We start from the raw sequence: 21,771 nt of genomic DNA, 5'->3' as shown, positions 1-21,771 counted from the left end.
TCACGGGTACGGGGAGAGGGAGTAGCTAGTGGGCCAGGCAGCCGGCCGTTCTTCCCCTGAGGTGACTGCGTTTCACAGAGGGCCGTGCTCTCCTGCAGCCCTCGCAGCCCTTGCAGCGTTACTGCTGCTCCAGCACCAGCTGTGCTGCTGGGAGGTGCTCCTGCCGCCCAGGCTTATCTCGGCCCGTGGTGGGGAGAAGCGCTGCCTCTTGGTGCCGTGTGTCATGGGGGAACGACCCAGATTCTCAGTCTGTTGCAAAAATCTGCTGTGATGGCTCCTATGGATTCCCCTTGGATTCATTTTGAAGTAGCAAGGTGGATCCAGGACTGTCTTGGTTTGAAGTTTAGTTATGCAACTGTATAGTACGTTACTGTGTGCCAGAGGGGTAAACAGACCGCATAACATTGAAATAGATGTGATGAGCCAATTCCCCTCGTTTGCAAAGAGAACAGCAGCTCTGGGTTGCTTCCTGGGTCGCAGAAGGTCCAGGGATTTCTCAAGGCCATCTCAAACTGGCACTCCCGTGCCTCTTCCATGAGTCCTCTTGTGAGCCAAGGAAAAGAAGGAGGCTGCTAATGCTGTCCTGAACAAAACATCGCCTGGTCTCTTTGCTATTCATCCATTTCCCTTATTTGTGTGGCTATTTTGTTCACTGAGGAAAAGGGAAAGACCCAGCATGGTGCGTGGCTGTGAAACAAGAAGCAACCTGAAGAACGATGGGACCTGTACAAGTTGTCTCCCTCAAAAGCACATGCAGAAAAAGGGAAAGATGAGACAGTCATCCTGTCCTTATGTCAGTCCTTGTAATGCATTGTCATCTTAGGAAGTAACTGCGTTAGGTTCAGAGCCTCCAGATTTCCCTGCAGCAGCTCCTTCTTGATGCTTGCAGCACTAGTTCTGCAAGTATCTACTTACAATAGTGGAATGAATCATTTAAAAATGATGATATGTCAAATTCCAGGTAAGCTGGATTTGTTAGTGATGTTTCCAGGGGAAACAACCTACAAGTTGTCAGGAAGATTAGATCTGCTGTGATAAAAGAACTACCTTTCTGTGTGACCTCTTTACCCAATTTGCATCATCTGCTCTCATGCTAAGTGGCTAAGAAGAATTCTAGGCAGAGATGGGAAATATGAAATACAATTGCTGTGCTTGCTGTCTTTAGAGTGACAGCAGAAATGCTTCCTGCACAGCTATTTACAATTCTAATAAGGAATTTAAAATAGTTCCAGGGGAAAAAAAAAAAAAAAGTCACCTTTGCTCTATATTCCACTGATCTTTCTGACAAGATTTTTTGTCTTGGTTCTTCTTGGTTTTAGGGGAGATTAAAACCAATTTACAAATAGCATTTGAGAGGTTGACACTGTTCACAATTCACATGTCTCCTGTCTGTTCTCCAGCGGCTGTTTGCCCTGGTGCTGGGCTGGAAACATGTACAGTGCATAGCTAGTCTTGTGGAGGATAAGTACTAGCTCAGGTTTTAGCTGATGTTGGAAGCTTCATGTTGCATTTTTAATTACTGGAGGCCACCTAAGAGGAGACAGAGACATGAAGTCACTGTTTACCAGCTTATTATGGAGTCCCTTATTCAGTCCAGAAATATAATGAATGTATTACTAATGGGAACTGCTCTGTGAAAACTGGTGTTTGTAGTGAATCCAGACATCTTCCATGCTAGGACTGTATTGCATAATTATTATACACCCACAAATTCTGGAGAACATTTGTTGGGTGTGTTTTTTCACCATCTAACAACAGAACTTTGTCTTGTTTATATTTTCCATCTTCTTAAATTATTTAAATTGCTCTCTTCCAAGAACTACTCAATTTAGTTAAAAGTAGCAGGATCAGACACTGTGACAACGTGGAACTGCATTTTCTACGCTTCCTGAGCTTTAAGTCTATGGAAACTTCACTTACAGCATTCCTCAAGTAGGAAATAAATAATGTAGGAGTAATTTCTCATGGGTGTATTCCTCCAGGAAGGATGCCAACTTTTTTAGTGTATAAATGAACAGTTAAAAAAAATAGGATTAAAAGATTGAATTTGTACAAAACCCAAAGGTAGGCAGTAAATAAAAAAATGCTATACTGTAAGCGTGCATCTGCATTTATTCTAGCTGTAAGTCTGACAGTAACATTTAAACTTGCAAAGAGTACCTAATAGAATATTGAAAGAGCCCGCGTATCAGCAGTGCTCTTCAGTTGCCTTTTTCCTTGCTTCCACAAGGCAAAACAAAAATAAGTGAGGTCCTGGAGGACAGTGAATGGAGTTTGCTGGTTCTGGAGTAATTAACTTTTGCTTCTCCCAGGCATTCTGAAAGACTGGCTTGAGAGATGCTAGAGAGATGCTCAAGAGAAATACCTTTTTCAAAGTGACAAAGAACATGTAAGGAAATGAAATTTAACAGGGAAAAGTAGGTAAGAAACCTTAAGACATTGTAGCCTTGACGTCTTCTGTTCAAGTGGAAGTATTAATTTCCTTTTCAGCTGGTGCCATCCCGAAGCACTTCAGACATTTTTCTATCTCCTTATCACAAAGAAAAAAACCCCAAGCTATTTACTTAGGTTACTCAGACTAATTCATGGGACTAGCATCGGTATAATTCCTTTTTGGACTTACTCAGTGAAATGCCTCAGCAGCCAGTTGGGGGGATATCAGGGTGAGGGTCCATGTCTGTGAAAGGAGTAGTAGCACCAAAGACCTGGGCACCCACGAATGGGACAACCTCCTCCAGAAATAGCCACAACAGTCTTTTGTGGCTGTTATCTACACAGATAACCATAATGTGAAACTGGAGGTGGAGGAAGAAATTTTGTATGACAAGGAAATAATTCCATTTTTCTCCTTTGTCTCAGCTTGACTATCTTGAATTTCATAATAGAAATTATTATAAAGGGAAAATGGACACTTTATGATCCTGAGATTCACTTGGCCACCTGGAGCTTAGCGACCTGGTGTCCTGGCAGTATGGTGGGTTCACAGCACAGCTTTGCCTGTGGCATCTCTGTCGCCATCTTCCACAGGCCTACGGGAAACATGTTTGTCACCACAGGATTAAAATTCCCCCATCCTACATTTCAGCTCTCTCCTGTGCGCCAAGGCTGGAAAACAGACTTGAGGCCAATCGCTGCATTTCTTTCACTTAAGATTCCGTTTTGCTCTACATTTACCTGCAGATGGTATGAAAATGATTTCAAATTCAGCCTGAACTGCAAGAGACGGGGGAAGAAGTTCTCCAGCCGTACGGATTTCGGCAGCGTGGCCCCGCACCGGTGCGTCTGAGCTGATGGGCCACCGGGGCGCCGTTTGGCGGCTCCCCTGCCGCTAGGCGGCCGCGGCGGCCCCACGGGCCCCGCCCACCCCAGCCAATGGCCCGGCCCCGCCCACCCCAGCCAATGGGAGGGCGGCGGCGAGGCCCCGCCCACGCCGGGCCCCACGTTGCGGCGGCGGTGCCGGCGGGAGCGGGAGAGCGGCCATGGAGCGCGGCGGGGTGCGGGATGCGGTGCGGCGGGGGTCTCTGCCGGTCGGCTTCTTGCCGCCCTTCGCGCACTTCGCCACGCAGGCCATCCACGCCGGGCAGGAGCCCGAGCAGTGGCGCTCGGCCGCCGTGGTGCCACCCATCTCCCTCTCCACTACCTTCAAGCAGCAGGCCCCCGGGCAGCACACGGTGAGTGCGGCCGCCGGCAGAGCACCGGGCCCGGGTTTGGCCCCGCCAGCCGGGGCAGGGGGCCTGGGGTCACAGACGTGGCGCTCGGCCCGGGTCAGGGGGTGCGGCCCGGCATGGCCCGGTCCGGCGTGGCCTGGCCTCGGGCGGTGCTGGCCGGCCGGGGAGGTCCGGGGAGACGGCAGGGAAGGAGGAGAAGGGAAGGAAGAAGGAGTCGGGACAAGAAGGGATGGAGAAGTAGAGGGAGAAGGAAATAGGAAGGAGAAGGGGAGGGGGAGGGGGGCTCCCGGTTTGCAGTGCATAGCCATGCTTTCCCTCCTGCTAGCTCATGAACAGCAGCCAAACACGCTTTTCCCGCTGGAAGCCACGGCTGCCCCTGCAGTGGGCTGGAAGGCACGTCTGGGGTGATGCTCCAGGAGCACCCAGCGCCCTGCAGCCTCAGCAGGTGCTGAGCATGGTAGGGCTCAGGCCCTGGCCGGGTGGTTTGTGTGCGGCTGGGGGCTTCCCCGCAGTCTCTGCTGACGATGCTTCACTTGGCTGCTGGGCCCTGGCAGAACGCGTTTTCTCATTTACAGAGATTGTGTAAGAGGCTGCTTCAGTTGTCCTTCCACACCGAATGAATATTTCTCAAGTATTTTGTGGGTGAATTGTACTGGAAGTGTTTGTGTTGAACTATCATGAAATTTCTGATGGCTACTGTGCACGTAGGAGGGAAATGGCACGAAGCTGCAGCTCATAAATCAGTACTTGTTCTGAACCTGAAGTCTGAACATCACGCTCTGCTGGTTGGGCAGTAGGAATTTGCCTTGTGATCTTTGATTCCACACAAAATCACATACACAGACTAAAATTGAGAATGCTTGTAAGTAGGCAGCTGTGTTGAAGACCACAGAAGGAGGAGCCACGTGCTGCTGAGCTCACTGACTGATGACAGAGTGGCCACATTCTTGCCCGAAGCTCCGAGGGTGGTCTGCCAGATTCCTGAACACGATGAAGTTGTCATTAAACAGAAATCCTGAAAGTACGCAAATACCAGGATGTGTAGCTGGGTTCTCTCTGTAACAAATGCACCCGTACATGCATGAGTGTTCTTTTTTCTCATTAAAATTTCTCAGTATTTGCATAAAAGCTGTTGCAGTGAAACATGGAACTTGGTCTGATTGCATGCGAGGAAAACATTTGAGCTTCTAAGAACTTCTGATGGGTACAGGGCCCTGGCCAGTACCCTGTAGCATCTTTCAAGCACAGCATTGTGGAGATGGGACACTTGCCCCAGCGCACCCCTAGAAACCATTTTCAGGTTGGGGCTGCCTGATCAGATGTTGTGTGCAGCAGCTTGATATAGCCAGAAAACCAGCCTGCTGTTCTTGGAGGAGGTGGATGCATAACCTCAGTGTTGAGAGTGAGGGCTTTTTAAGGAACCTGGGACTATTACTGTACAAAACTTTCTCGGTGCTCTCTCTCTTACATTTGTTTCTTGCTTTCACAATAGGGTTTTGAATACAGCCGGAGTGGAAACCCTACACGGAACTGCCTGGAGAAGGCTGTAGCAGCACTAGATGGAGCGAAATACTGTAAGCAATTAATAGGTTCCTCAAGCAAGATGTAAGCGTGTGTGTCTCCTGACCGTCTACAGTAGGCATAACTTGGGGAGCAGGGACACTGAGTTGTCATCAGCAGTTGTATCACAGCAAGGCTTTCACAGCTTCTGACTAAGGGCCATAGGCCAGAGCTGCTTTGTGGTGTGAAGAGTCCGACACTGTTCAGGAAAGTCCAGCTCAATCATTGGGTTTTCTGTAGTGCTTCTTGCTGCACTTGACACCTGAGCTAAACTGAATCCGTCCTTGTGCCGCAGCACTGAATGCGGTGGGGAGCGGGAGCTAGGCAGCAGCTGTCCCCAGGCTGTTACCAGTGCTTGTCCTGGGTTCTGCTCTGTAAAATCAGGCTGCTGCTTTTACTGAATTCACTTAACGAGCGCGATAGCGTGAGAGTGACAGAACAGGTTCCTTTTAAAAGCAAAGTGAGGAAAGTGGAGGCAAGTTTGACAAGGTTGTATCACATTAAAATACAGTCTGTCTGCCACTTACTCTTTTCTGTTTTAGGTTTAGCTTATGCTTCTGGCTTAGCTGCTACTTTGAATATTACTCACCTGTTAAAGGCAGGGGATATGATTATCTGCATGGATGATGTCTATGGAGGTATGTAAAGCACAAGCGTGTTTTTGATCTTCATTGTGCATATGATTAAATGTAGCTGTTTCTGATTGTCCTGAACTTTCTGAATTTCCCACATAGGACCTTGCTTTTCTTTAAAGCCTTTTCACTTAATGAGAATGCAAGAACACTCCTGTCTGATTTTGGTGTTAGCAATTCAAACATTGAAAGATTCTGCCACACAACATGGAAGTTTTAAAAAAACATAGCTAACTAGTAATATATGCTTGAATGAGGGGAAAATAGCAACATCCTAGCTTTGCACAGATTTGTTTGGACAGCAGGACCCTCTGCAGTCCAGCATAGCAGAGCTTTCCAGCTTCCGGTATTTCTGCTATTCCTTTTCTAGGTTTGACCCTTTACCAACCAGCATCTTGTCTGGACTGTTTCAGACAACTATTCTGCCATCATCCCTGAAGGCACAGCTTGCATCTGTTATGCCTGTGTCTTCTGAATGCTTTGGTGATGTTGCAGCCCGCTATTAGGTTTTGATCTTGCGTAGTTTTTTGGGGCCTTTTTTGATCCGTTCTTCCAAGAATCTCCTTGATAACAGAGTGCATCCACCTCTGCCAAAGTCCTTCAAAACGCTGATGCCACTGAAAAGTCCCTAGTAGGGAAGTCTGCCAGGATGCCCTGTAATGATCGGTGTCCTCAGTGCCACACTCCTGTATTTCACTGATCAGCGAAGCTTGTTGTCTCCCTCTGCTTTAAGACCTTGGCACAAAGAGATGGTCTGCTTTGTTTTCAGAGGAAGGCTAGGGAGGCCAGCAACAGGTGGCATTTTCCCAAGCAATAGCTGGAAAACCTTTTAGCAAGATTAATTACCTTTCCCATTTCTAAGAATAATTACTGTTTGCCAGTCAGTTCCCTAAGCTTGTGCACATCAAATATACATACACCCATTTGCTTTTAGTGTCTTGGTTCTGTCGTGCCAGATAGCTCTTCTCCAAAGTACATCTGGAGCCAAGTTGAGTAAAGACAGCAGGAATGCCTGCTGACAATCTGCTCCTTTAATTCATGGTCTTCCCACTGCTGAACTCAGTAAATCAAATTCACTTGGTCAAAGCTTATTATCAGTTCCTCACTTCAGAAAGGCCCATAGGTGTATTTTTTCAAGCCAGACCAGTTCACCTGCTCATTAAAGCCTCAGTCTGCGGTGATTTCTGCAGAGGTTCTTTGTTTCTTCTCTGAATTTTTTTTGTACTTTTGTTGCAAAGAGACTGGATTCCCCATGGACAGCCTTATTCGGTAGACTTCACACCCCATGACATGGTACATCTGTAGCTATGCCACTGGCTGCCGATATACCGGTAGATCTGTAGATACGCCACTTGCTGAACAAGGTGTTCAGCCCCTTCATTCTTCCCTTGGATATTAGGGGCTCCTTGTCCCCTAAGTCCCTGCTTGTTTTTCTCCTAGGCTGTGCTCTTTTGGCTGTCCTAGTCATCTCTCTTGCTTGCATTCTTGCACGCTGCAGCCTGGTCCTTTGTCAGTCACTTTCTCACTGTCGCCTGTGCTGACTCCTTTTTGCTGTGTGGGGTTTACTCCTCCACCATGCTTGCCCTGTGCAGCCTTTCGTACTTCAGCCCTGTAACAGCAACCTTTGAGTCACTGGGTGCTGCGTGCTGGTGCGTGTCCCTGCTACCTCAAGGGTGCACTAACTTTGGTAAGCTTTTAGTGTGGGTTTTGGGTTTTGGTGGGGTTTTTTTGTTTGTTTTTTTGTTTTGTTTTTTTTTTGTAAAAAGCCTGGTTGGATAGGAAAGCAGTACTGTTCTTCTAACTCAAATGAGCCTGCAGTATTCAAGGTTGTCAGAAAAAACAGCAAAAGAAAACTAAAAGCTCTCGGGCAGTGCTGAAATTGCATGGGCCGTGTCTATAGATGCGTGAGGAGCTGTAGGTAGTTGGAACCTGTGAATCCTGAGCCATCACTGTAACTTCTTAAAAGGGCTACTTTGGGTGTCGCCTCTCTTTTCCATCCAAGGTTTTTTGTAGTGTGCTATTATTAAAAGTATGTAGACTGCTATAAAGCAGCTTTTCTGTCATTTGTATTTGTATTGTTGACGGCCTATGTGAAAATTTCCCATGCTTGAATAAACTTCTTACAGCACAAGAGAGAAAGTAATATATAGTATATTGTAGAAATAGAAGTGTTTCCTTTAAAAAAAAAAAGAACATCATTCACGTGTGGCATTTGGCACACAGAATCATACCCTGCATGTTCTATGATTTGGTGGCTAGGTGGCAAACTGCTGTTTTGCGTAAGTGAGTAAATGTTGAATAACCTTGGCAGAAAGACATAATAAATTAATTTTTAATCCAGCAGTGTTGCCAGATAGTCAGTATGTTGCATGTCTAGTGATCAGCAAGTTGCTTCTGGTTTCTTCCTCTAATCTTTTCAATGAAAGGCTTCAAAGACAGAAAGGAAGGAAATAATTACTTTATGTTCCTCACTATGTGTTTATTTAATGTAACGATAAGAAAAACAGTAGCTGGAGTCTTCCCCTCAGTTCTTCTTCTCCCAGATTCTCAATTAAGCTTATTAAATAGAAAAAGTTGTTTGAAAATGTGGTGGAAAAAAGTTATTAAAAGGGGGATGGGGGAAGGAGGATATAAAAACTGGAACTGCTAGCTTGTGCATGGTGAAGTGCTGGAGGAAAGATTAGAAGCAGGTAAACTGAAAGGGCTCTATTAAATTTTCTGATTAAAAAAAAAAAAACCCAAAACAAACGAACAGCTATTAGCTGACAGTATTTCATGAATCACTCGCATACCCTATTTCCCATTATTACTTTTCCATGGTGTTTAAAACTACAGCAAGCTTTAAACTTTTTAGAAATAAAAAAATACTACTGTGTCTTTTGTGGTGTATGGCATAAAACTGTACTCCTAACTTTCCATGGATGTGTAAAAGAGACTGGAGGCTGCTGAAGGAAGGTTAAGGAAGTTGTTTCATTTTGTGTGTCTTTGTTTTGTTTTGTTTTGCTTGCGGGTTTTTTTTAGGAACAAACAGATACTTCAGGGAAGTAGCCATGAAACTGGGTTTGAATGTAGTTTTTGTGGATTGCACAAAAATGGAATGCCTGGAAGCTGCAATTACACCAGAGACCAAGGTAGGGGAGAGGGAAATTGCTGAACTTACTTGCTTAATGTCGTTAAATAATTTTGTTGTTGCTCTTGTTGTATTGGGTGTATGTGTGAAGCAGGGGTGGCCTTTGCAGGGACAGGTTGGGGCACAGCTGACTCCAGCACATCCTCACTGCAGGCCACTTGGTGGGTGACATTTGCAGTGCATCATTGAAAACATTTTAAAAAGGGCAAAAAACACCAGAGAGGAAGAGAGGTAGGAAAAGGTAAGAAAGAACAGAGGAAGCCCCAAGGTTGGAGGAGGAGGAGTTCCACAGAACTGGAGTAGATAATCCCCTGCTCTAGTGGAAGATAATTCAGCTGGAAAAGGCTTACAGAATTTGGCATATCTGGCTATGTCAAGCCTTCTTCAGATGTGATGCACTTAGGTTTTCAAAAGCTTTGATGTTCTTCCCACGTATCAGTTGGGTTTTTTGGAGAATATTATCTCACCCAAGAAACCTTGCCTTTCTTCAGTAGGGACGCTTTGTTTCCACTCTGCAAACCTGCAAGGGGAGCTGACGCTCAATGAGTTAGTATTTAAAAGCACTTGTGACTTACGCACGTATCATCACCATCATTGTAAAATCTCTAAGCTGATGTTTTGTGCTGTTGAACTACTGCAGCTTGTTTGGATTGAAACGCCCACAAACCCCACGCTGAAGGTCATTGACATTCGGGCCTGTGCAGCTGTAGTGCATAAGCATAAAGATGTTCTTCTAGTGGTAGACAACACTTTTATGTCTGCATATTTCCAGGTAAGCACTTTATTTCTTTACAATTACCCCATTATTTCAGTGTATGCGAAGATACATTTTTGAAAAGGAAGCACCACCAAGGAACTTTAGATTTGATCTACACGCTGTAAAATTACCTGTCCTGTTTCTAAATGCACCCCGTGTACTGCTGCTGTTTACACCAGTAAATGTGGTATGCATAGTATTTTGTAGCTAGCCATATACCAGTATGATACCAGCAAAGCCAAGATAGCTCAGCAGCCCAATAAACACACTGTATCAGGACAGTCGGGTAAGCCCTTGGGAGGATGGCTTCTCTGTCATTCAAAAATCATATTTTTTAGTTTTCACTGCTGGAAATCAACAGTCCTGTTAAAACGAGTGTCCTGTTTTCTAACTTTGGCTTTTTTATGCTGGTTCTTTTTTATATGCTCTTTATGATCTGTTCTGAACCACTTGATATTCTAAAAAGTAGTGGAAGAAAAAATGAAAACAAGAAAACTGTTAAATCGTTCTTTGAGATATTCAGGTTACCTTTTTCTTCAATATTTTGGTGAATATATGGCTTAGAAACACGTACATGTAATTTTGATCTTGAGCAACTGGCCTAACTTTTCTGGTTTTAGAATACACAAAGTGAAGACAATTTCTTAAGTTCCAAAAATCATTCAGAATAAACTTTGAAGTCTTACTCATGTTAATGTGGGCTAGAAATACTCATGTATATTTCCCAGGAGACCAAGCTAATCCCTTGTATTTTAGGTCTAAAGTAAAACTTCTTTATGAGCGCAGAAGGCAAGGTGTCTTTGTTTGTATTAAGGGTACTGAGCTCTTCATAAATTAAGAGAGCTTTACGGAAAGCACCAATGCTTAGCTAAAGCAGCACTTGAGTGTGTCTTGTACACATCAAAGGCTTGGTGATTTCCACACCCCGCATCACAATGTGTGTTGCTTCAGAAAGATGTGTGTGAAGAAAAAAAAGTGAGCATCTGGGTATATGAGCTAGTTAAAGTAGCTTTTATTGGCCTGGTGCTAAGAGAAAGTCAGTTGTAAAGATTAATTCCAGTAAGCATAGCAAGTAATGCCTGTAAACCCCTCTGGACTGCTGCCGATACACTGTACTAAGATGATCATAATTGTAGAGTGATTTATATAGCAATATTGAATGTAAAAGGCACTGGTGTTTATGCTACTGTTCTCCTGGCTGTGCATTGGGAATGAACTTTATCCACGTTCCTTGAATAGACATCCATGTTTATCTGACAGCCACAGTCTTTCATTCTAAATCTGCTTCGTTACCTTTTAACGTACTGATACTCTTCGGTCTACTTAATGTGCTTATATTATGTGCAAAGTCCTTAACTTAGTGACAGATTTGTTCATTACTTCATGGCTGCCAACATCTCTGTTTGCCTCGCCTTAAAAAGGCTTCTGGGAGGAAAGCTGGGAGGTTAGGGAAGAGGGACCTGGCAAACGAAATCCTTTGCACTTTCTTCAGGTTTTCAGTTGTGCTTTCAGTGCAGAATCACCAATGCTGATACCTAGAAAATGATGCAATTTTTTTTGCTTTGCAGGCTGCATTGAGGTCTTCATCTTTCTAAGGAAATATACTTTAGAGTAAATACCATTAGTTATCTCTTCCTTAGCCAAGCAATATAACTATTTTTTTTTTCACAAATATGAGTGGACTGTACATTAGATGTACTTACTCACTCCTCTCTCTGAAGCTGGTGGGAATTAGACCAGTGCTTTTAAATCATATTTTATTGTGGTTCTTTTTATTGTGCTTATCCTGAATTCAGAATGCTTTCCTGAACTGTTATTTTTGTCACATACTCCATCTGTCTTCATTCCTCAGGATTTGTGTTTAAGGCGTTAAGTTTTTGTGGCTTTTTTTTTTTTTTTAATTTCTCCACCTATTGTAATTTTCTGTGGTGGACCACAGCCTTTCTGGAATAGCTTGAAATGAACCAGAGTGCATGCAAGCTTTGACTGGACCTATTCTTTTCATTTTATTTCAGCGTCCTTTATCTCTGGGGGCTGATATTTGTATGTATTCTGCAACCAAATACATGAATGGTAAGTATGTGAGTTCAACACAACTCAGGCTGGCTATTTAAAAGCAATTCTGGTTGTGGGCAGTTCATCAAAGTCAATGTGTCTGCCAGTAATTCTTAGATGGACCATTTGAGGTAGACCATTGAATAGACCATTAGTCTTCATAGCTCCTAAACTGTCCCTGGGAGAAGGAATATTGACCTGACGTTGGGTAATAGAGCTAGAGGTGTATATAGCCATGTTGCCTTTAATTTGACTACAACAAAGCAAGTGGCTTCAGGAGAAGGCAACTACCAGAGATTATATTGAAGTTCAAAGAAGGTTTTACACGGCTGTGTTGGAGCCTGTCCAAAAGCACATTCAGGGTGTTGTTTCCCAAAGAGTCCAGTCTTGGAGCTAACATGACTGTGGCTGTGCTGTAACCACGCATCCCTGTCAGCGCGGATGGAAGTGGAAGCTTTCGGGCTGGTGTTTGCTCTTGCTAAGACGGCAGCCTGGTGCTGCTCCGCAGGACACACTGCTCCTGTACAATGTCCTGCTTTCTGGCAGCTAGCTGCGGTGGGCTTGGGAAGTGTCTGGGGGCATGCATGCAGCACACAGCAGAGCTCTAGAAAAAGCTGAGGTTTGCCTTAGGATTCACGTGCTGCACAGGAAGGATGGCTGTAGCAATGAGAAGGAACCCTCTGTCTCACAAAAATGGGACTGTGTTAGCACCAAGACTGAGGTAATGGGGGTTTGTGGCAGAACCCTAGAGCAGATGGAGTGTCTGATTCTGTTCTTGTCTTCTTGCATTTTTAGGGCATAGTGATGTTGTAATGGGACTTGTTTCAGTAAACTGTGATGACCTCTACGAAAGGCTCAAGTTCTTACAAAACTGTGAGTAGTCATTATAGGAAGTATCTTGAAATGAATCCTATTCAAATATACCAGCTCATAATGGGAAGCATGGTACGTATGTGCAAGTATGAAATCTTACCTAGAGGTGTAGCTTGGGTATTTCGGTGTGCAGGAGTGTAAATGACTGGAGAGAAAGTGGTAAAGCAGATGTAAGAAACCTGAATTCTCTTCCCTGGCTTTCACCAGTGTGTAGGGTGGCCTTATGCAAACATGATGGCTTTTGGTGTGCCTCTGTGGCTTCTCGCTCAAATAAAGTTAATGACACTGGTCTCTACTTTCTAACTGCTGCTAGAAAAATGCTGAGAGCAGTGTGGCTTGTTGAACGTTTGTTCACCAGGGGCTGGTGAGTGGGATGAATTGTGTGGTGGCAGGTGCTTGAATGCAGGCAGGACTCCGCTGCAGGACTAATTCCCCTCTTTGTCTGCTTTCCCCTGAAAAGAGGGTACCCTGCAGCTCCCAAGGCAGGACTGAGCCGTGGAGTGTCTCTGTGGTGCACTTCCCGGAGCCACACGCTGGTGTGGCACAGAGAGCTCTGCCCATGCTCTGTGCCTGTGCGCAGAGGCAGATGTGGCACTTCCCGAAAGCATCGGGTGCAGAGTGGCTGCGGTCTGCCTCCCCTGGGCAGCACCTGCCGTTACGAGAGGCGTGACTGCTTACAAAGTCTCTCTTTAGGTTATAGTTAAGACCATGGCAGAAAAAGCATTGTTTCCTCTATTCACAGGAAGTCATGCATGAAGAGGCATACAAATATTTAAATTATGTCTTTATTTATTTCCATCTAACTCGTGTCAAGTACACCTGGGTTTTTTTAAACTCATTTCACACATCAGATATGACTAATGCAGAATTTTCTTACATTGGTGTTTTTTTCTCTGAGGTTGATTTTAACAATTTTACTGCCTCTTAATTGTAATGAATAGATCTCTGGATAATATTCTGTCTGCCCTCTGCCTACAACAGAAAGAGTAAAGGTATACTGTGTCTAATGAATTTAATCTTTGAGTCTTCAGCTTATTAATTCAGCTCATTAATTGGATTCCTATGTGTGAGAGATGAGGAAGACAGATTATATCAAATGTCTTTCCACTCATCTTTTCTAACTTTATAAATTTTGGAAATTAGTTTTACTGGGGAAAAAAAAAAAACAAACAACAACCAAACCACCAACCCTTTATTTTATGTGGAATTTTGTTTCAATTTCTGTAGCTCTTGGAGCTGTTCCATCTCCCTTTGACTGTTACCTGTGCAATCGTGGTTTGAAGACACTGCAAATCCGGATGAAACAACATTTCCACAATGCATTAGCAGTTGCTCGATTTCTTGAGTCGCATTCCCTGGTGGCTAAAGTAATTTTCCCAGGTAGGTTGGCAAGACTTCAGAGCAGGTGACGTCTTAGAGTGGTGGATTTGAATGCTGTAATACTACGTGTCGTTTGTGCACCCTCCACGTTCAGTGACTCTGGGTTAGGTGTCCACCCCAGCAATGGGCTGTTTCTCCATAGCTGAGGGTGAGCTGCGTTACCCTTTGAAGTGATGGTAATTAACTTAAAGCAACTTTTACAAATTTCAGGCTTGCCTTCACACCCTCAGCATGAGTTGTTCAAGCGGCAGTGTACTGGCTGTCCTGGGATGGTCGCCTTTTATGTTAAAGGAAATCTTGAACATGCTACTACCTTTCTCAAGAATTTAAAGGTAAATGGCAGTAAATACACACTACCTTAGAGGGACGTGAGAGTGTCTACCTGAGGGCGATAATGGAAGGAAGTGTTTTTTCTTAGGGCGGGGGGTCTTTTTCTGTACTTGCAAGGCTCCTGAAGTCTTTTGGGTGTAACCATCTCTAAATAATAGATTATTTGTAAATGGGAGGCTAATGAGAGGGAAGAAAAGGATGCCTCAGCTCATTTGAAGTATTTGTTTGCACATTAGGGTGTAGTATATCCAGGTTAGCCCAGGCATTCCTTCTAATAAAGGGCCTGCATACCAGCCTTTTGCAAAAATACCTGTAGGATTTGGAAGCAGAGAAGCTGTGGCTGGTGTAATATTATTGTAATATTTCAAAGTACTCATCAAGAGAAAAACCCATTGAGAAATGACATGAATCATGAAGCAAAGACGGAGTCCCTCAGTTTGGAGAATAGTTGTTTGTTTTACCTAAACCATAGGCTTTTGGGTTTGTCTCTGCACTGCATTAATTCTGCCTGTACTCTTTAATGTGTTTGCTAGTCTTGATCTCTGGTTAATTTGTACCCTGCTCTTGTGGTTTTTCTGGTTGGTTTTTTTTTCCTGGAAAAACAAATCAGTAATAATTGACACAGGTAAATTAGAACGTCCTTCTCTTCCCTATCTTACTTGCCAGCTAATGTCATCAACTGAAAATTAGTATACTAAAAATATTTTTTTTCCCCAAAAATGGCCTTTTACATGAGAGAGAGAGCATTTAATCCTGGCACTGTAGATCTACCAGCTTTGACAAGAAGTATCAGGGAATATGTTCCAGGAGAAGTAGTCCCTTGTGAGTATATTCACTTCAGCCCTTTGACTTGGATAACCATCCGTGTATTGCTAGGTCAGTACAAAATTAAAGCTATTGCCTTAAACCAGGCTGAGATGAGGATTATTTGGTTGAAAGGTTTAGTTGTTTAGTTTTTTGAGTTTTTTTAAGGGGAAAAAAGTGCACGTGAACGACTGGGACAGCAGGGAAATGTTGAGGGCAGTAAGTGCATTCATAGCAGACAAATTGTGAATCAGTGTATGAGTGCAGCTGGCTCTCTAGAGAGCCTTTCTGTCATCTAGGAATATGTTTGCAATTCAAAGATCAGTTACTAAAAAAACCCCTTACCGAACAGGAAGCATTTCACAAACGCTGGTCCTGTTAGGCACTGAGAAATTTAGGCTGGTTTTCAAAATACTGAACTAACCATCAGGCCCAAGGAGTGAAAAAAATCTGTTCAGCCTTATGGGAAGAATCTTAAATATTTGGGGTTTTCTCTGCATCAAGTCTGCCATCTGCCAGCCTGAAAAATCATAGGTGTTAAATATGAACAGTGATGAGTGATGCTGAAAGAACAGTATGTAAGGACAGGATATAATCACTTAAACCGTAAGTGAAACTTTTGAGATCTGAGTCTTACTTTGTTCAGGCAGCCTGCACTATCCTTCCTCTGAACAGAATGTAAACTCTGGTGGTGCCTAGACAGAACCTGCTCCCTCACGTTGTGCGTTGCCCCTTCTGCATTTCTTCCTCTGTTGCTGCCCTTGCATTGCATTGTAGGAACTACTCCTGAGTTATATTTGCTCAACACGGACATATTTTAATTTAGTTTTGCATCAGTGTCTCTTCAGACCCTTTTTAGGACAAGTCTGTTTTAAATATTATTAGCTCTTACCTGCTAAGTGTGCACGTTTTTTCCTAATTACAGGTAATACCTTTTATAATTTAAAAGTTATTATAGAAAAACCTAGGGGGGAAAAAAAGTGCCCCTAAATGTTCCTTCTTCCTTAACTGTCTCTTTCTAAGCATTCATAACCTTACACTTCTTCCGTTAACTTATGTTCAATTTTTCCCATAGGTTTTTGCACTGGCTGAGAGTCTGGGCGGCTATGAAAGCCTGGCAGAGCATCCGTAAGTCATTCTTCATCTTAAAAGTCTAAAAAAGCTGCAGTGTAACAACAAATTCTTGTGGGAGTTCTAAAATTTTCAAATACACAAAGCCAAAATATTTTGCATGTAATTGAGATTCAAGGATAGTGTGTTGTGTAGCACAAAACCCAGCGGCTACTCCAGAAATGAGTGTGACTTGTGAATATAAGATGCAGTGGTGAAAGAATTTCCACGCTTCCTGGTTTCAACAGGGGACTGAGACGCAGTTTGTTGTTATGACAACAAATCCAAGAAATCGGTGTGTCTTTGAATAAGTAGTATTGAGCAGCTTTGGTCACGTAGTTGAGGGAAGAGGTCTGCCATGCCGCCTGCTTACACAAGAGGGCATGTTCAGTATGCTGCGCCTAAATGCATCTGTCTCCGTGTCAGGTAAATTTTGTGGGGATTTTAGTAATACTTAGCTGCAGCTGTCTAGGTTAAAAGGATAAAAATAGGATTTTTATGGAATTGGATTACTTTATGTAAATCCAATTTGCTGTTCAAAAAGGTACATGGAGAGTTATGACTAAACTTAGATGCTAAATCATGTCAGTTACTCGTTTTAGAATAACAGCAAATCTTAAAAACACTCAAGCAGTCGAAAGGTAATTGCAAATTGGTGGATGTCACACTGACTGAGCAGACGGGGAGAGATAGCTTCTTAGAGATAGCATCCTCCATAGTTGGAGAGAATAAACTCTTTGATGTAAGTGGGTACAGTTTAACAAGTGATCTGAGAAAGGAGAAGTAAAAAAAAAAAATAATTAAAAAACCAGGAGATTTTGTACTGGAGATTGTATGGTATGCGATGGCTGTTTCTCCACATGCTCAAAGCAGAGGTTGTAGATACTCTGTTTTTCCTTAAAAAAAAAAATAAAAAAAAAATCTGGAAGGAAGAAGAAAATTATTTTCTCTCTTTTCAATTCCAGATTAACTATGCACTTCTTATTTATTTCTTATTTGCTGTACTGAAATGCTGGGAGATACCAGTCACTGACTTGTCTGCAGTTCACGTAATTTGCAGAAACTGTTGGAAATTGATGATGCAATCTTTTTACATCTGTGGGTTGACCAGCAGGTGGTATGCGAAAGGTGTGAAATCTTCATAGAATTTCAGGGGATGCTGGCAGGAAACAGATTTGTTTAGTCTTTACTGATAGAAAAACTCCTTAGAAAGAAAAGCTAATTTTTTCCTCCAGGGCCATCATGACTCACTCTTCAGTCCCCAAAGCAGATAGAGAAGCTCTTGGAATCAGTGATACATTAATTCGCCTGTCAGTTGGTTTGGAAGACGAAGAAGATTTACTGGAAGACCTGGATCAAGCTCTGAAAGCTGCAGTAAGTGGGTTGTTACATTAGTGCCATCACTCTAAAAATAATTTCCCTTCTAGTCCTGTGCCTTTCTCACTAAACTGGCTCCTGGTAATTCTTTTCTCAATTTTTAAACTACTCGTAAGCATCCCTTGCAGAGTGCGTGTACATTTTAAAGCTTTTGTTGTTAGATTTCTCTGTGTGGCAAGCTTTACAATCCCCGTTGGTCACAATTTGAATTGACATAGATTCAAATACAGCGGACAGGATATCCTGGGTGTCTGAGTGATGGGGATAGCTGCTGAAGCTAGGCTGAGGGGAGGTGCTCATATAGGCGTAGAAGTGCTTAGTGTGTGCTTCAGAGTTTTCATGTTGTAGTTTTAGAGAGGGTTGTAATATATATTAAGGAGCTTAAAGAAAAGAGCTTCTACCAGACAGTAAGGCTAATATTTGATTAATGCCACTTTATTCATAAACACTACTTCCACTCCTCTACCCAAAATTCTGTATTTCAGACAATAGATTAAAATTGTTCTTTACACGTGGTAATTAATGTAGTGCCATGTAGTGAATTTTCTTCTCAAGGTAGGTCACCTAAAATATGTGAGGTGTACAGGTATACACACACGTGTGTGTGCAGGGGGGAGGCTGGTTAAATGTGCATTGTCTTTTGGTCCTATGCAGATTTGTGCTATGCTTTGGATCAGCTAATGCTGTGACTGAAGGAATAATAGGTTTTTTTGCAAGCTTTCTTTTTTTTTTTTTTTTAGTCACTTTCATCACTTTTTTACTGGAAAGGATTAGTCATAGCTAAAAAATACAAAGTATGGGCACTTGACTTTGAACGGTACATCAGTCTGATTGATCCCCTTTGACAGGTGCAGACTTGCAGTTTGATGTGCTAGTATTTCATTGCAGAATGTACCATGTCGTACTGCACTCTGTATTTATCACACTGTGACTTAGTAAGGACATTGCCAATGTCTTTGGTTTCTGCAATTGCAGCTAACTTATGAGGTGAGTTTCCCAGATGATCCTAGGAAGCAGATCATGTCGTGTGAAAGGTCCTTTCTCTTTCCCAGAAGGAGGTCACTGACCTTCAGGTATGCAGAGAATTCCACTTGGTGTGAAATATGGCAGCTTTAGATCCGAATGTGAGAAAAGCATGTGAACCAGCTGCCTTAAGCCTACCCAGGCACTCTGCCTCAACCTGTCATTTTGTCTGTTCTCCAGAGCTTTAGTGGAAGATTAAAAGCCTTCCAACCTTCATAAGTATAATTATATGTTGAGGAGAGGAAGGAGAACTTCTTCCCAATCCTGGTGGTCGACAGAGCCCAGAGGTATTGCTGCCAGAGTAAAGTGCCAGCCAGTGCTTGCAAATGCTGTTGGAGCTCCTAGCATACCCATTGCTCAAGGATGCGTACTAGGTCTTCAGTTCTTGTTGCAAGCTTAGTTTTTGCTCTCGGGAGCTGCCAACTACCATCACGCAATCCCATCCATAAAATTTATTATTCTGTCTTTACAACTTCAGGCTCCATTCCCAAGTATCCTGCTTGCTGATACAGAATTTCACTCCTGGGAAGTCCAACACTTGGATTTACAAAATGTGCTAAATGTATTCCTAGTCTCTTTGTAACCATTTGATCACACCTTGCTCCCACACAGGCAAATGTCAGTATTAGGCAGGTTGCTAATGGGCAGTGAAAACGTTTCATCAGGGCAGCATGCTCTGCCGTGCTGTGGGGTGGGCAAGGGGGCCAAAGAGAAGGAGACAAACCAAGGACTACAGCAACACACTGAAGGGGGGCTTCAGCAAGTGTTGGAATAAAGTTTAATAAATAACTACATGAAAAAAGCATGACTTTCCTCCTTCCCTTCTCCCAACTTGTACTTTTGTACTGTAGGAACACCGTAACTCTCATTGGTTTATCTGTCTGTTTTCTTTGAGTGGGAATTCTGCAGATTTGGTGACTCCTCAGAGTCCTTGCAGTGCTGAGGACAGAGTTTGCAGTCTTTGGTGGACCTTGGCTCAGCTCCAAGTCAATGGCCGAGGCAGAACTAGGTTCAGCATGACCTTGTTCTCTTCTGCCACCTCCATATCCCTGTGGGCACCTGCATCACAAAAAGAGAATTAAAAAATAAAGGTGTTTGAAATACTGAGTTTTGTCTGTGTGAGAGAACATGGTGGTGTTGGTGGGTAAAGGATAAATTAGAGTCCTGCAGCAATCGTAGCAGATGGATAGTAGTTTGTACTGTACAGACAGGAGATTGTTTGTCTCTCTCTTTGTTTGGTGATAGGAAAAAATTAGCAACAGTAACTGCATGTATTTCTATGTGGCAGCACAGAACTTGAAGATAATCTAATGCAAAAATGTATCTTATTTATGAAAAGGAAAAAAAAGTGCATGGTTAATATAAGCACATAGCATAATTAGATCTCATTTTTCCTTCTCATTGCAGTTTGCAGACCGTAAGGCTTGACGTTTGAAACGGGAACTTGGACTTGAACATTGAAGTGGTTAAAGAAGGTGACATGGAAAGCAAAATTGCTGATGATTTTCCTTTGATTTGTCTTTGAGGATTTAAATCTGCTCAATCGAATGCTGAATTCCCAGGGAGTTCTCACTGCGTGCTGTTAGTTAATTCTGCTGATACCTGGCTAGACATAGACCATGCACTGCGGCGCACAGGCTGTGATCTCCTGTGGGTCTGTTTCTGTGTATTGTAATCCTTTGGCTTTGGAATTTATGGAGTCAGTAAGCTGTGAGAGCAGCCACGATGCACACTCAGGAATATAATCCCGGTTCTCTCAGCAGAGATCAGTGTTTCTCATTTGTTGTGCTCATGCTGCAGGGGTGTTAGATCAAAAGAGTTGGTTTGTGTTGTTGCTCCTCAGGATGCACAGTTAGTTTTTCTGATCTCTTCTAATCCAGCAAACCAACTTTAAAACTGTGGATTTACCTTAGATTTTAATTTTTTTAAGTTAAGTTGGAAATGTGCTTAAATACTTTTTCCTCTGTTGATGTTTTATGGAGTATTGAAAATGAAGAGAAGTCCAACACCTGGTAAACAATGGTAACTTTCTAAAGAGGATTCTTTCACTCAAAAAAAAAAAAAAAAAAAAAGAAATAATCATGTAATGTTAATTGTAGTAATTATTTTATTCTTATTTGGAATTTGAATAATCCTACTTAAAATACACTTTGAATTTCCCTGATCTATTACTTGTTTCAACACTTGCGTATACTACTTGCATTCAAAATCAGATGATGAAATGACCCTGGATTTGTTTGAATTTTCCAATGGAAAAATGATGTCAGTGATGCTTTTACTTTTGTCAAGAAAAAATAAAGTGATAAATTCTAATATATAACAACTTACCCTGCAAATTGCAGTGTTGAGGCAGGGGATATCCAGGTGCCTCAGGGTGCTGCTTGCTTGGGACAGGAGGTGAGTGGCTGCCTGTAGTGCCCTGCAAGGTGTTGTCTGGGCAGAGCTCAGCCCTTCTGCCTGCTTCCCCGTGGCCTCTTGTCTAAATATCTGCTGAAGAACCACAAAAGAGCCACAAGTACTGCAGGTATTTGTTACAAGACTAACCACCCAGATCTTTATTGATAAAAACACCTAGCCTTCCCAAACTAACTGAAAACTAGAATTTCTGGGGTTCTCTTTTCATTTTGTTTCTTTCTCAGGTTGGGAGCTGACACGAAACGTGAGTCTGGTGACTTTGGCTCACCAGCTGATGGAAAGCTGCCTTAGATTATGGTATGGGACACCCTGACACATGTGCGAGTGAGACAAGAGGGCTGTAGCTGAGGCGAGAGGGCTGTAGCCGGTCGCTGGGAGCCCCGGCTGTACCCCGAGCAGGGATAACTTGTCTGCTGATGCTGCAGCAGAGTTGAGCCCTCGGGTTTCTGCGCGGTCGGGGCAGAGGCTGAGTGCAAGATGGAAGTGAAGGTATTTCACTGAGCCGTCTGAGTGGGTATCCTGAGTCGCTCGTGTTAGCCTGTCTAAGGTCAGTGAAACATCACAGGTAGCTTTTTATTAACTTGTACAGGAAAAATAGTTACTGTGCTGCCCGGGTCTGTTTTTGACTCATAAGCATAAGCAGCACATCGGTGTTAT

General features: G+C 43.1%; 1 protein-coding gene across 1 annotated transcript; it reads left to right on the top strand.

Annotated features, from left to right (window-relative positions):
• Positions 1-3,445: 3,445 nt before the first annotated feature.
• On the top strand, positions 3,446-20,863 carry CTH (cystathionine gamma-lyase). The gene is made up of 12 exons (XM_056356208.1): positions 3,446-3,671; positions 5,161-5,242; positions 5,771-5,866; positions 8,882-8,991; positions 9,631-9,762; positions 11,763-11,820; positions 12,598-12,675; positions 13,903-14,055; positions 14,266-14,387; positions 16,265-16,317; positions 17,535-17,673; positions 20,107-20,863. The coding sequence occupies exons 1-12, from the start codon at positions 3,480-3,482 to the stop codon at positions 20,125-20,127; spliced, it is 1,236 nt and encodes a 411-aa protein (XP_056212183.1). The 5' UTR covers positions 3,446-3,479; the 3' UTR covers positions 20,128-20,863.
• The last annotated feature ends 908 nt before the right edge of the window (positions 20,864-21,771 follow it).

Source organism: Falco biarmicus, chromosome 11 (genome assembly GCF_023638135.1).
Source record: "Falco biarmicus isolate bFalBia1 chromosome 11, bFalBia1.pri, whole genome shotgun sequence".
Taxonomy (NCBI): Eukaryota; Metazoa; Chordata; class Aves; order Falconiformes; family Falconidae; genus Falco; species Falco biarmicus.
This window is presented reverse-complemented; position numbering and strand designations above follow the sequence as displayed.